Source organism: Oncorhynchus keta, chromosome 28, assembly GCF_023373465.1.
Source record: "Oncorhynchus keta strain PuntledgeMale-10-30-2019 chromosome 28, Oket_V2, whole genome shotgun sequence".
Classification (NCBI taxonomy): domain Eukaryota; kingdom Metazoa; phylum Chordata; class Actinopteri; order Salmoniformes; family Salmonidae; genus Oncorhynchus; species Oncorhynchus keta.
The window spans coordinates 65,915,183-65,929,861 of NC_068448.1; the positions used below are offsets into that span (position 1 = coordinate 65,915,183).

The 14,679-nt window shown below is 42.9% G+C and overlaps 1 protein-coding gene across 2 annotated transcripts in view; it reads right to left on the reverse strand.

Annotated features, from left to right (window-relative positions):
• The window catches only part of LOC118361692 (phospholipase D1-like), a 35,487-nt gene that overhangs the window by 19,099 nt on the left and 1,709 nt on the right, over positions 1-14,679 (reverse strand). Inside the window, exons 1-8 of one of the 2 annotated variants that reach the window (XM_035741834.2) lie at positions 9,172-9,297; positions 2,459-2,633; positions 2,043-2,206; positions 1,803-1,945; positions 1,269-1,380; positions 1,116-1,181; positions 969-1,027; positions 775-867 (exon numbers count right to left, since the gene is read on the reverse strand). In XM_035741834.2, coding sequence (XP_035597727.2) covers positions 775-867; positions 969-1,027; positions 1,116-1,181; positions 1,269-1,380; positions 1,803-1,945; positions 2,043-2,206; positions 2,459-2,597 — 776 coding nt within the window. In that variant the 5' untranslated portion in view covers positions 2,598-2,633; positions 9,172-9,297. Of the gene's footprint in view, positions 1-774; positions 868-968; positions 1,028-1,115; positions 1,182-1,268; positions 1,381-1,802; positions 1,946-2,042; positions 2,207-2,458; positions 2,634-9,171; positions 9,298-14,679 lie in introns of those variants that run through there. The other variant, XM_035741835.2, reaches the window with a different exon arrangement.

Here is a 14,679-nt window from a genome sequence, read left to right on the forward strand (position 1 = left end):
AGAGGTAGCACATCTTGATATTTCATCTATTATTCAGGGTACTGACCGTTTGGATCAGAGGTAGCACATCTTGATATTTCATCTATAATTCAGGGTACTGACCGTTTGGATCAGAGGTAGCACATCTTGATATTTCATCTATTATTCAGGATACTGACCGTTTGGATCAGAGGTAGCACATCTTGATATTTCATCTATTATTCAGGGTACTGACCGTTTGGACCAGCGGTAGCACATCTTGATATTTCATCTATTATTCAGGGTACTGACCGTTTGGATAAGAGGTAGCACATCTTGATATTTCATCTATTATTCAGGGTACTGACCGTTTGGATCAGAGGTAGCACATCTTGATATTTCATCTATTATTCAGGATACTGACCGTTTGGATCAGAGGTAGCACATCTTGATATTTCATCTATTATTCAGGATACTGACCGTTTGGATAAGAGGTAGCACATCTTGATATTTCATCTATTATTCAGGATACTGACCGTTTGGATCAGAGGTAGCACATCTTGATATTTCATCTATTATTCAGGATACTGACCGTTTGGATCAGAGGTAGCACATCTTGATATTTCATCTATTATTCAGGATACTGACCGTTTGGACCAGCGGTAGCACATCTTGATATTTCATCTATTATTCAGGGTACTGACCGTTTGGATCAGCGGTAGCACATCTTGATATTTCATCTATAATTCAGGATACTGACCGTTTGGATCAGAGGTAGCACATCTTGATATTTCATCTATAATTCAGGATACTGACCGTTTGGACCAGCGGTAGCACATCTTGCTATGACCACAGCAGTTAAGTCCTGGGATACGATGACCACCTGACCGCTTGTACACCATCCCTTCTCTGGGGAAATGAAGAGAACAAGTAGAAGACTTCTCTTCCTGACTGAAGTATCATGGTGGTAATGAGTAGTTAGTTACAGTAGATAGTGTAGAGTTACTCACAAGCCTTTAGGTCCCAGATCATGGATGAAGGATAGCTGGCTGACGTCTATGAACTCCATCTAAGAGAAACAAGAACATTTGAAAGTTGGACATATCCTCATAGCGTGGACATCTCCAGCAGTGTGTGTGTGTGTGTGTGTGTCTCACCGTAGCATGGTAGTTTCTGTACATAGACATCTTCAGCAGCTTGTTCAGGTAGTCCTCCAATGCTTTCTGTAATCAATAAAGACATACCGTGTTAGGAAGAGTAAAGCAGGTGATTAACAGGTGAATGACAAATGTGTTTGCCGAATGGCGTACCCTCCTGCTGGACACCTGTTCCTCCCGGGCCAGCTCATCCCCGCTCCCCCGTGGCAGAGTGGGCATGGCCCTGACCTCTGACCTCCGAACACTATGCCTTCTCACTGTGTGGCTGGAAGAGAGAGAGAGGGGGGAGAGAGAGAGGATGGAGAGAAAGAGGGAGTCAATAGGAAATTGTTAGTGTCTTTTCAGTTTCAACATCTTTGATACTACGTGTGTGTGTGTGTGTGTGTGTGTGTGTGTGTGTGTGTGTGTGTGTGTGTGTGTGTGTGTGTTTGTTTGTTTGTTTGTACTATCCTAGTAGTAAAAAGAAGGAACACTTGGACAAGTGGGGATATTTTGCCAGTCCCCAGAAGGGGGGGGGGGGAAGTCTATTTTAGGCTTTGGGGTTAGGTTTAGAGTTCCAATTAGAGTTAGGATTAGGGTGAGGGGTTAAGGGTTAGTAAAAATTTGATATCAAATAGGAATCCATTTTTTGGTCCCCACAAGGGTAGTAAAACAAACAGGTGTGTGTGTGTGTGTGTGTGTGTGTACCTGCGGGAGGGTAGTGGTATTCTCATGAAAGTCTTGTATCGGAGCAGTTCTCTATGGAGGTCCAGGAAGTGTTTCTCCTTCCTCTTGACCACCCAGCTGAACTCTCCATGTCTCATTTCAATCTTAAATACCGCAGGCAGACTCTACACAGACAGGAAAAATATAAAAGGTATGGCTGAGTGAGTGAGTGAGTGTGTGTGTGTGTGTTGTGGTGCTTTGCTGAGGTATGTGCGTGTGTACCTTGTTGACACTGCGCTGTGATGTGATATTGAAGCGGTCCTGTGCAGAGGTGAATCTCTCCACTTCTAGTATCTTAGCGGTGATGGGAGAGGAGAGAAACACCTTGACCTCTGCCTCCTTAAACCCCACAGTATTGTAGACAGACGCAAAGCCCCGACGCTCCTCTGGGGGAACACACACACACACATCAGAAACTACACTACACACACACACACACATCAGAAACTACACTACACACACACATCTGTAAGACATAGCATTCCCCACACAACATCTTGAGCAAAACATACCTGCCCACACTACACACACTTTGTTGCTCATGAATAGGTTATAAATAGTTAGATGGGTAAAACTGTCTTCTTATAAACTAATCCATCAATCAATGAATAAAACATTTGCGCACACACACACCCTACCTGGGAGTTTAAAGTCTGTAGTGTCATATTCCCCGTCTCCTAGGTACAGCTCACGAGTGTCCAAATTCTCCATAATTTCACTCATATCCGTAGCAACCAGGTGCAACGTGCTATTGGTAGGCTCAGATTGGCGCAGCATGGTTATTGGCTAGCACGCTCGGCGCCCAGGGCTCACCTGGTGAACAGGCAGAGGGGGAGGGAGGTAGGGAGAGACAGGGACAGACAGAGAGACCAGGTAGACAACATGACGTCAATGACAAGTTTATGGAGTCTGACTGCAACCTTCATGTTACTGTTACCCCCATGGCAGTAGATTGTATGTGTGTGTAAATATGCAGATAAAGGCTGGTAAGAGTGTTTGAATGGGAACTGGTGAATAGCAGCACATCAGGAATGGCCTGTAGTAGCAGGCTAAAGACAACGAGGAGAGGAGAGGAGGAAACACAATGGAATTCACGCACTGTTGCCATAGGCCGTCTTCTCCGTAAGCCACGGCTTAATGCTTAATGCTAAAGTCCAACTCAACCAAAAAAGAAACTTCTCCTTTTGAAAATTGCATATGTGGCATCAAAAAAAATATTATAGTGTCAAAATGGACTAAAGTGTAAATAGGATCATTTTGAATAAATAGGATCATTTTGTTATCCACGTCGGCACCAACGATGTTAGGATGAAACAGTCAGAGATCACCAAGCGCAACATAGCTTCTGGGTGTAAATCAGCTAGAAAGATGTGTCGGCATCAAGTAATTGTCTCTGGCCCCCCTCCCAGTTAGGGGGAGTAATGAGCTCTACAGCAGAGTCTCACAACTCAATCGCTGGTTGAAAACTGTTTTCTGCCCCTCCCAAAAGATAGAATTTGTAGATAATTGGCCCTCTTTCTGGGACTCACCCACAAACAGGACCAAGCCTGACCTGCTGAGGAGTGATGGACTCCATCCTAGCTGGAGGGGTGCTCTCATCTTATCTACCAACATAGAGAGGGCTCTAACTCCACAATGAAATAGGGTGCAGGCCAGGCAGCAGGCTGTAAGCCAGCCTGCCAGCATAATGGAGTCTGCCACTAGCACAGTCAGTGTAGTCAGCTCAGCTATCACCATTGAGACCGTGTCTGTGCCTCGACCTAGGTTGGGCAAAACTAAACATGGCGGTGTTCGCCTTAGCAATCTCACTAGGATAAAGACCACCTCCATTCCAGTCATTACTGAAAGAGATCATGATACCTCACATCTCAAAATAGGGCTACTTAATGTTAGATCCCTTACTTCAAAGGCAATTATTGAAAATGAACTAATCACTGATCATAATCTTGATGTGATTGGCCTGACTGAAACATGGCTTAAGCCTGATGAATTTACTGTGTTAAATGAGGCCTCACCTCCTGGCTACACTAGTGACCATATCCCTCGTGCATCCCGCAAAGGCGGAGGTGTTGCTAACATTTACGATAGCAAATTTCAATTTACAAAAAAAATAATGACGTTTTCGTCTTTTGAGCTTCTAGTCATGAAATCTATTCAGCCTACTCAATCCCTTTTTATAGCTACTGTTACCAGGCCTCCTGGGCCATATACAGCGTTCCTCACTGAGTTCCCTGAATTCCTATCGGACCTTGTAGTCATAGCAGATAATATTCTAATCTTTGGTTACTTTAATATTCACGTGGAAAAGTCCACAGACCCACTCCAAAAGGCTTTCGGAGCCATCATCGACTCAGTGGGTTTTGTCCAACATGTCTCTGGACCCACTCACTGTCACAGTCATACGCTGGACCTAGTTTTGTCCCATGGAATAAATGTTGTGGATCTTAATGTTTTTCCTCATAATCCTGGACTATCGGACCACTATTTTATTACGTTTGCAATTGCAACAAATAATCTGCTCAGACCCCAACCAAGGAACATCAAAAGTCGTGCTATAAATTCAGACAACACAAAGATTCCAGATTCCCTCTGTCTACCAAAGGACGCCAGAGGACAAAAAGCTCTGAAGCAAGCTTCCAGAAAATTGGAACGGATATGGCGCCACACCAAACTGGAAGTCTTCCGACTAGCTTGGAAAGACAGTACCGTGCAGTATCGAAGAGCCCTTACTGCTGCTCGATCATCCTATTTTTCTAACTTAATTGAGGAAAATAATAACAATCCGAAATTCCTTTTTGATACTGTCGCAAAGCTAACAAAAAAGCAGCATTCCCCAAGAGAGGATGACTTTCTCTTTAGCAGTGAAAAATTCATGAACTTCTTTGAGGAAAAGATTATGATTATTAGAAAGCAAATTACGGACTCCTCTTTAAATCTGCGTATTCCTTCAAAGGTCAGTTGTCCTGAGTCTGCACAACTCTCCCAGGACCTAGGATCAAGAGAGACGCTCAAGTGTTTTAGTACTATATCTCTTGACACAATGATGAAAATAATCATGGCCTCTAAACCTTCAAGCTGGATACTGGACCCTATTCCAACTAAACTACTGAAAGAGCTGCTTCCTGTGCTTGGCCCTCCTATGTTGAACATAATAAACGGCTCTCTATCCACCGGATGTGTACCAAACTCACTAAAAGTGGCAGTAATAAAGCCTCTCTTGAAAAAGCCAAACCTTGACCCAGAAAATATAAAAAACTATCGGCCTATATCGAATCTTCCATTCCTCTCAAAAATTTTAGAAAAGGCTGTTGCGCAGCAACTTACTGCCTTCCTGAAGACAAACAGTGTATAAGAAATGCTTCAGTCTGGTTTTAGACCCCATCATAGCACTGAGACGGCACTTGTGAAGGTGGTAAATTACATTTTAATGGCATCGGACCGAGGCTCTGCATCTGTCCTCGTGCTCCTAGACCTTAGTGCTGCTTTTGATATCATCGATCACCACATTCTTTTGGAGAGATTGGAAACCCAAATTGGTCTACACGGACAAGTTCTGGCCTGGTTTAGATCTTATCTGTCGGAAAGATATCAGTTTCTCTCTGTGAATGGTTTGTCCTCTGACAAATCAACTGTAAATTTCTGTGTTCCTCAAGGTTCCGTTTTGGGACCACTATGGTTTTCACTATATATTTTACCTCTTGGGGATGTTATTCGAAAACATAATGTTAACTTTCACTGCTATGCGGATGACACACAGCTGTACATTTCAATGAAACATGGTGAAGCCCCAAAATTGCCCTTGCTAGAAGCATGTGTTTCAGACATAAAGAAGTGGATGGCTGCAAACTTTCTACTTTTAAACTCTGACAAAACAGAGATGCTTGTTCTAGGTCCCAATAAACAAAGAGATCTTCTGTTTAATCTGACAATTAATCTTAATGGTTGTACAGCCGTCTCAAATAAAACTGTGAAGGACTTCGGCGTTACTCTGGACCCTGATCTCTCTTTTGAAGAACATATCAAGACCATTTCAAGGACAGCTTTTTTCCATCTACGTAACATTGCAAAAATCATAAACTTTCTGTCCAAAAATTATGCAGAAAAATTAATCCATGCTTTTGTCACTTCTAGGTTAGACTACTGCAATGCTCTACTTTCCGGCTACCCGGATAAAGCACTAAATAAACTTCAGTTGGTGCTAAATATGGCTGCTAGAAACCTGACTAGAACCCAAAAATTTGATCATATTACTCCAGTGCTAGCCTCTCTACACTGGCTTCCTGTCAAAGCAAGGGCTGATTTCAAGGTTTTACTGCTAACCTACAAAGCATTACATGGGCTTGCTCCTACCTATCTCTCTGATTTGGTCCTGCCGTACATACCTACACGTACGCTACGGTCACAAGACGTAGGCCTCCTAATTGTCCCTAGAATTTCTAAGCAAACAGCTGGAGGCAGGGCTTTCTCCTATAGAGCTCCATTTTTATGGAACGGTCTGCCTACCCATGTCAGAGACGCAAACTTGGTCTCAACCTTTAAGTCTTTACTGAAGACTCATCTCTTCAGTGGGTCTTATGATTGAGTGTAGTCTGGCCCAGGAGTGGGAAGGTGAGACGGAAAGGCTCTGGAGCAACGAACCGCCCTTGCTGTCTCTGCCTGGCCGGTTCCCCTCTTTCCACTGGGATTCTCTGCCTCTAACCCTATTACAGGGGATGAGTCACTGGCTTACTGGGGCTCTCTCATGCTGTCCCTGGGAGTGGTGCGTCACCTGAGTGGGTTGATTCACTGATGTGGTCATCCTGTCTGGGTTGGTGCCCCCCCTTGGGTTGTGCCATGGCAGAGATCTTTGTGGGCTATACTCAGCCTTGTCTCAGGATGGTAAGTTGGTGGTTGAAGATATCCCTCTAGTGGTGTGGGGGCTGTGCTTTGGCAAAGTGGGTGGGGTTATATCCTTCCTGTTTGGCCCTGTCCGAGGGTGTCCTCGGATGGGGCCACAGTGTCTCCTGACCCCTCCTGTCTCAGCCTCCAGTATTTATGCTGCAGTAGTTTGTGTGTCGGGGGGCAGTTTGTTATATCTGGAGTACTTCTCCTGTCCTATTCGGTGTCCTGTGTGAATCTAAGTGTGCGTTCTCTAATTCTCTCCTTCTCTCTCTCGGAGGACCTGAGCCCTAGGACCATGCCCCAGGACTACCTGACATGATGACTCCTTGCTGTCCCCAGTCCACCTGACTGTGCTGCTGCTCCAGTTTCAACTGTTCTGCCTTATTATTATTTGAGCATGCTGGTCATTTATGAACATTTGAACATCTTGGCCATGTTCTGTTATAATCTCCACCCGGCACAGCCAGAAGAGGACTGGACACCCCACATAGCCTGGTTCCTCTCTAGGTTTCTTCCTAGGTTTTGGCCTTTCTAGGGAGATTTTCCTAGCCAACGTGCTTCTACACCTGCATTGCTTGCTGTTTGGGGTTTTAGGCTGGGTTTCTGTACAGCACTTTGAGATATCAGCTGATGTACGAAGGGAGCATCCCGCTAGCCACTTCACACCGGTTACATCTACACCTGTTGTTTATGAAGCATCTGACAAACACAATTTGATTTGAGATCTGCATGAGATGAAAGTCACCCCAGGTGCATTTGTTTTTATTTAGTTTAGGAAATGGAGCATCGTTGTCAAAAAATACTCTGCTGTTTGCGCGTGCACTGATGTCTGATGGGAAAAAAACAATGTTCTTGGTTTGAAGTAACGTCTTTGTTGTAATATTGCAAATGGACTTGGGAGTTTCACAGCTACGGATTCCAGCTTTATTTAAAGATAAAGTTAATTATATCTCATCTCTCTACATCCCTTTCTCCCTCTCTGGTCACAGAGCAGGCACTAAACAATAGGATTATCATAGAGAAACAGGACAACGGTGGAGGTATGACACAGCAGTGTGATGTTTAATCCAGCATTATTTGTGTGCGTGTATTTGTGTGTGTTCTTTAAAACCTAAACAGCAGATTCAAATCATCTAAAACAGGTCAGACATGCGCTCCTGAACACGTTTATGACTATCTGAGAGTAAGTGTGTATTGACAGAAACATTGAGGCAGGTGAGCTGCTCAGACATGGTGAAACAAGTGAGAGATTAGAGAGATGGCGCCAAACAGACTGACCCAGAAAAAGAGCATGGCAAGATCAGCAACCTGGTGTCCTACCAACAGAGCTGCAATGTGTGTGTGTGTGTGTGTGTGTGTGTGTGTGTGTGTGTGTGTGTGTGTGTATGCTTGCATGTGCAAGCATGTGTGTGAGTGTGGGTGCGCCTTCCTGGCAAGGTCTCCCCTTTATCATGGCATTAATTTCCTAAAATGGTTCCTGGAGAAACAGAGAGAGTCTACACACACTTCCATTCACTCCCTCTGCTTTCACTCATTCACTCCCTCTGCTTTCACTCATTCACTCCGTATGGAAATAACGCTCACTTCATGCAAATACTCATGCTTCCGTTACCTGCATGTACCGTATTATATTACCCTACACACACACACTTTCATGTAGGTATTACAAACATACACACACTGTGCTCTATAAATGTTGTTTTCTGTAAATAAGGACACGACAGCAGGAAAGCCAACTACAACTAATACCATACCTCCTAAACACACACACACCTCTGGACATATGTCTGTGTGTCTTTATGAACTTGCAGAATTGTTTTAGAAAGTAGAAGAGAAATTCCCTCAACTCTTCATTTAAAAAGTAAAAAAAAGTATTTCTTTCTCTATTGAGAGAGAAGTGTGAGGTGTGTGCAGCTGCAATATTCACCGTGACAAACATTTAACAATGGGTCCGGTTAGACCGGTGCTGCAGGGAGTAGCCACTGAGAAAGGAGGAAGATTAGGAGGAGAGAAAGGAGGGTGGCAAATGAAAGATTTAAAAAAATATATATATTTTTAAAAATCATATATCAGTTTATATTTCTGACAAAGAAACAAGGGCTAGTAGTCTACTGTGGGTCAATAGGAGTTGACCGATACAGTTTCTTATGAAATTGTGTTGCATGCTTGAGTCCACGGGACAACACTAGATGTACAGCCAGCACTCACTCTAATTGAGGAGGCCAAGGCTGACCACTCTGGATCTCTCACCAGCCAGGTGGCAGCATGCAGAGTTCTCTCACACACACGCTCAGACAAAGTCATGCAAGACACACACACACACACCCACCCACAGCAACTTCAATTATAAAAGAAAGCCAACAGTAACAAGACACACCTTTTCCTGAGCTATGAAAAGACAGACCGAGAGAGAGAAAGATGAATAGAAAGAGACAGAGTGAGACCCACACAGTGACAGTGTTTCACTGACCTGTACCCACTCACGGTGTGGGAACCCCATGATTTCCAAGCCTGTCCTATTCTCTCACGTCAGATAACACACACACACACACTCTCTCTCTGTCGGAAGACGGCAAATCTAACTGTACTCTAGCTGCGAGTTGGAGTGAATGTGAGAAGGAATAGAGGGAGGGAAGATGAGGTGGGGCCTAGGGTAGAACTATTGGACAAAGACATGTCAATCACTGACAGACGGCCAATGGGGAGCTGGGGGTGAGATTCATGTCCGGGATCTCCTATCCCTGGGAACTGTCTGTCTACACACCACCCACGTGTAAGTGTGTGTATGTGCCTTTGTGGTATTGACAATGGAATCCATCCTAGCCTTAGCTCACAAGATCATGTGACTCATTGATGACTTTCCAAAGAAGTCCGGATGACGTCTTTGGATGACGGGGGGACGGGGGGGGTCAATACAGTCACTATAGCAACATTATTTTTGGACGATATTATATCAATATTTGACTCCAAGTATCAATTTGTAAAGAAAGAAAAAATATATATACACTACCGTTCAAAAGTTTGGGGTCACTTAGAAATGTCCTTGTTTTTGAAAGAGCACATTTTTTGTCCATTAAAATAACATGAAATTGATCAGTGTAGACATTGATACTGTTGTAAATGACTATTGTAGCTGGAAACAGCTGACTTTTAATGGAATATCTACATAGGTATACAGAGGCCCATTATCAGCAACCATCACTCCTGTGTTCCAATGGCAAGTCGGGTTAGCTAATCAAAGTTTATCGTTTTAAATGGCTAATTACTCATTAGAAAACCCTTTTGCAATTATGTTGGCACAGCTGAAAACTGTTGTCCTGATTAAAGAAGCAATAAAACTGGCCTTCTTTAGACTAGTTGAGTATCTGGAGCATCAGCATTTGTGGGTTCAATTACAGACTCAAAATGGCCAGAAACAAATAACTTTCTTCTGGAACTCGTCAGTCTATTCTTGTTTTGAGAAATGAAGGCTATTCCATGTGAGAAATTACCAAGAAACTGAAGATCTCATACAACGCTGTGTACTACTCCCTTCACAGAACAGCGCAAACGGGCTCTAACCAGAATTGAAAGAGGAGTGGGAGGCCCCAGTGCACAACTGAGCAAAAGGACAAGTACATTAGTGTCTAGTTTGAGAAACAGATGCCTCACAAGTCCTCAACTAGCAGCTTCATTAAATAGTATCCGCAAAACACCAGTCTCAAACTAGAGGTTGGCCGATTAATTAGGGCCGATTTCAAGTTTTCATAACAATCGGAAATTGGTATTTTGGGGCGCCGATTTTAACAATTACAAAAAATAATAATAATACATTTTTTAATACCTTTATTTAACTAGGGAAGTCAGTTAAGAACACATTCTTACTTTCAATGACGGCCTAGGAACGGTGGGTTAACTGCCTTGTTCAGGGGCAGAACGACAGATTTTCACCTTGTCAGCTTGGGGGATCCAATCTTGCAACCTTACATTTAACTAGTCCAACACTAACCACCTGCCTCTCATTGCACTCCATGAGGAGCCTGCCTGTTACGCGAATGCAGTAGAAGCCAAGGTAAGTTGCTAGCTAGCATTAAACTTATCTTATAAAAAAACTATCAATCAATCATAATCACTAGTTATAACTACACATGGTTGATGATATTACTAGTTTATCTAGCGTGTCCTGTGTTGCATATAATCGATGCAACGCTGGGGGATGATTTAACAAAAGCGCATTTGCGAAAAAAGCACAATCGTTGTACGACTGTACCTAACCATAAACACTAATGCCTTTCTTAAAATCAATACACAGAGGTACATATTTTTAAATCTGCATATTTAGCTAAAAGAAATCCAGGTTAGCAGGCAATATTAACCAGGTGAAATTGTGTCACTTCTCTTGCATTCATTGCACACAGAGTCAGGGTATATGCAACAGTTTGGGCCGCCTGGCTCATTGCGAACTAATTTGCCATAATTTTACGTAATTATGACATAACATTGAAGGTTGTGCAATGTAACAAATATTGAGACTTAGGGATGCCACCCGTTAGATAAAATACCGAACGGTTCTGTATTTCACTGAAATAATAAACATTTTGTTTTCGAAATTATAGTTTCCCGATTCGACCATATTAATGACCAAAGGCTCGTATTTCTGTGTGTTATGTTATAATTAAGTCTATGATTTGATAGAGAAGTCTGACTGAGCGATGGTAGGCAGCAGCAGGCTCGTAAGCATTCATTCAAACAGCACTTTCGTGCGTTTTGCCAGCAGCTCTTCGCAAGCACAGCGCTGTTTATGACTTCAATCTTATCAGCCTAATGGCTGGTGTAACCCGATGTGAAACGGCTAGCTAGTTAGCAGGGTGCGCGCTAATAGCGTTTCAAACGTCACTCGCTCTGAGACTTGGAGTGGTTGTTCCCCTTGCTCTGCAAGGCTTTTGTGGAGCGATGGGTAACGCTGCTTCGAGTGTGGCTGTTGTTGATGTGTTCCTGGTTCGAGCCCAGGTAGGGGCGAGGAGAGGGACAGAAGCTATACTGTTACACTGGCAATACTATAGTGCCTATAAGAACATCCAATAGTCAAAGGTATATGAAATACAAATGGTATAGAGAGAAATAGTCCTATAAAACTATATTAACTACAACCTAAAAATTCTTACCTTGGAATATTGAAGACTCCTGTTAAAAGGAACCACCAGCTTTCATATGTTCTCATATGCTGAGCAAGGAACTCAAACATGAGCTTTTTTACATGGCACATATTGCACTTTTACTTCTCCAACACTTTGTTTTTGCATTATTTAAACCAAATTGAACATGTTTCATTATTTATTTGAGGCTAAATTGATTTTTATTGATGTATTATATCGAGTTAAAATAAGTGTTCATTCAGTATTGTTGTAATTGTCATTATTACAAATAAATAAATACAATCGTTCCGATTAATCGGTAATGGCTTTTTTTTGGTCCTCCAATAATTGGTATCGGCGTTGAAAAATCATAATCGGTCGACCTCTAGTCTCAACGTTAACAGTGAAGAGGCGACTCCGGGATGCTGGCCTTCTAAGCAGAGTTCCTCTGTCCAGTATCTGTGTTTTTTTGTAGTTTTAAAGATAATTTCCTGCAAATCTACACATTTTGCCCAGGACCGTGTGTTATGACACCCGAGTGACTCAACAAAATCAATGTGGGCCCCCTGGGGGGTAGAGTAATCTGGCAATGATAATTACAAGATTTACATAGATGGGTAAATTAGGCTAACCCGTAAATCGCTCTGGATAAGAGCGTCTGCTAAATGACTTAAATGTAAATGTAATGTTCAGTAGTTGATCAACTGGACATTTCTGACAGGTTATATCTCTCTAAGGTCTGCCAGTGAATGACATAAGAGGAAAACTGACCATGCCCTACCCAATTTCAATTCTACTATTCACAACTGTCAACAGTAGCAAGTTAAAATCCCAACCGAATATTTATATATGGGCAACATCCGCCAGTTGAGTATGGCTGGTCATTGATCAGGTTAGTCACCTGATCTGGATGGTCATTGATTTGCCTGCCAGAGTATTGTTGTATTACTCCTGAGTGCATGTCAATAGTACAGTCTCCATCCTTCATCTGCACTTACGTGAAAGAACTGCATAAGTAAAAGGCCCTATAAGGAGGAGGGTGCACAATGGAAATCTGCTAACTCCTATACAGTCCTTTCATATCAGGTCAGATGAAGGGTAGGAGGAGAGGAGAAGAGAGGAAGCCACTTCAAACAGTGGAGTTCAGTTGCTTTGTAATAATCTGTTTAGACATGGCTAGCAGGCTGTTTTCTTATCTCTGTCTCTACAGCACACACAGGCACATGCACACTGTAGAATATTTAAATGTCTTGCATGATCAGCTCTTGTTATGATATCCCAGCATATGGCTAATCATCAGATGCACTCCCCCTCCCTCAGTCCTCCGAAACTTCTAAGTGCTCAAACATGTTTTGTTATTTACTTTCCAAATGAGCAATATCACATGTTATCACCCTGCTACAGAATCACATTCATCTGCCTATTTCCAAATCCTCCTACACTCGTAAGATACACACCCAACTAACTGCTAAACATATTAGACCTAGCATGGGTTTGTGACAATACAGAATTTACTTTCTGCAATGTTGATAGGTTCCCAAATGTTTTTCCATTGCAGCCCCTAAAAAGACTTACCACCAAATAACTACAACTCTGTTTAACGGTGTTTGGCTGTAATCCATGAGGAACTGGCCACAACCCACTATTTTGCACACAACACCGGTGTTTGTTTACATGCATGTCTATGGTACCATTGCCATCTTCTGGTAGACTGAGCTACATGCACCTGGAATTAAAAACTTCCCCTGTCCTGCAAGAGAGGAAAGACACACACACAAACACTATCTTTGCACAGGGTCATGTGTGTGTGTATGTGTTAAATACACAGTGTTTATGTTTTTTCAGCTGGTAGATTAGGTCATATCTGAGTAGAAAACAATCTGATGATACAGTGATGCAGAATCACAAGCCCCACTTCACTTCCTGCAACCCTATGACACTTCTGACTAGACAGACACCACTTCCCCTTTCAATGTGGAGACAGAGAGAGAAGGAAAGAGAGAAGGAAGGATCGAGAGAGAGAGACCCTATAGCCCATCACCAGCCAATTTATATCTTGGAAGATTGGTAAAACCATCATTTCAGATCCTGTCAGGTGGGGTTTGAAATAGGATCAGCTGATGGTTGTTGGTAGACTAGGTTCCCTGATGCCCATCTCATGACCAACTCGCTCACATTCCAATATTGGACACAAACAGTGAACTGTGTGCACCAACACGCAACACTTCCTTACTGTGTGTGTGTCCATGTCATTACATATAACTGATAATGTTGTTCTAAGGTTGGACCTGTCCCCCACACCTACTGCTCCTTGAGCTCACTGTATCTGCAATCAATGTTGGGCCACGAGGTGTGTATGTGTATGTCTTTTGCCCACACCCATAAAGTCAACCAAACACACCTATACAGTGTTTGCCTGGGTGTCTTTCCTGAGGAGAAAAGACAAGTGGTTCCAAGTGAATTATCTTCACCCTAAATGACATATAGGGAACACTCAACCACGCTGAAAAAGCAGGTCTTTTCTTTAAAAACACACACACAAGTTATAAAGAATGCCATTCCAGAGAGGAGAGAGATAAGTTAACACCACAATACACTCTCTCCATCCCTCTCGCTTTCTCCCCATCTCATCAACTCTCTCTTTCCTTCCCCCCCTTTGGTTGGCTAAGTGTAATATCTGCTTATTATTTCATCAGATCCTCTCTGATCTCCACAAGTGCCTTAATAGGAGCTAGGTTTGTCGTTTGTACAATAAGACTTTTTCAGGACTGTCTGTTTCGTAACTTCCTCTCTCCCACCCCAGAGTGGTGGGGTGATGGCTAAACACTACTTCTGCTAAAGCCTAAGTGTGCAACAGATTCTGG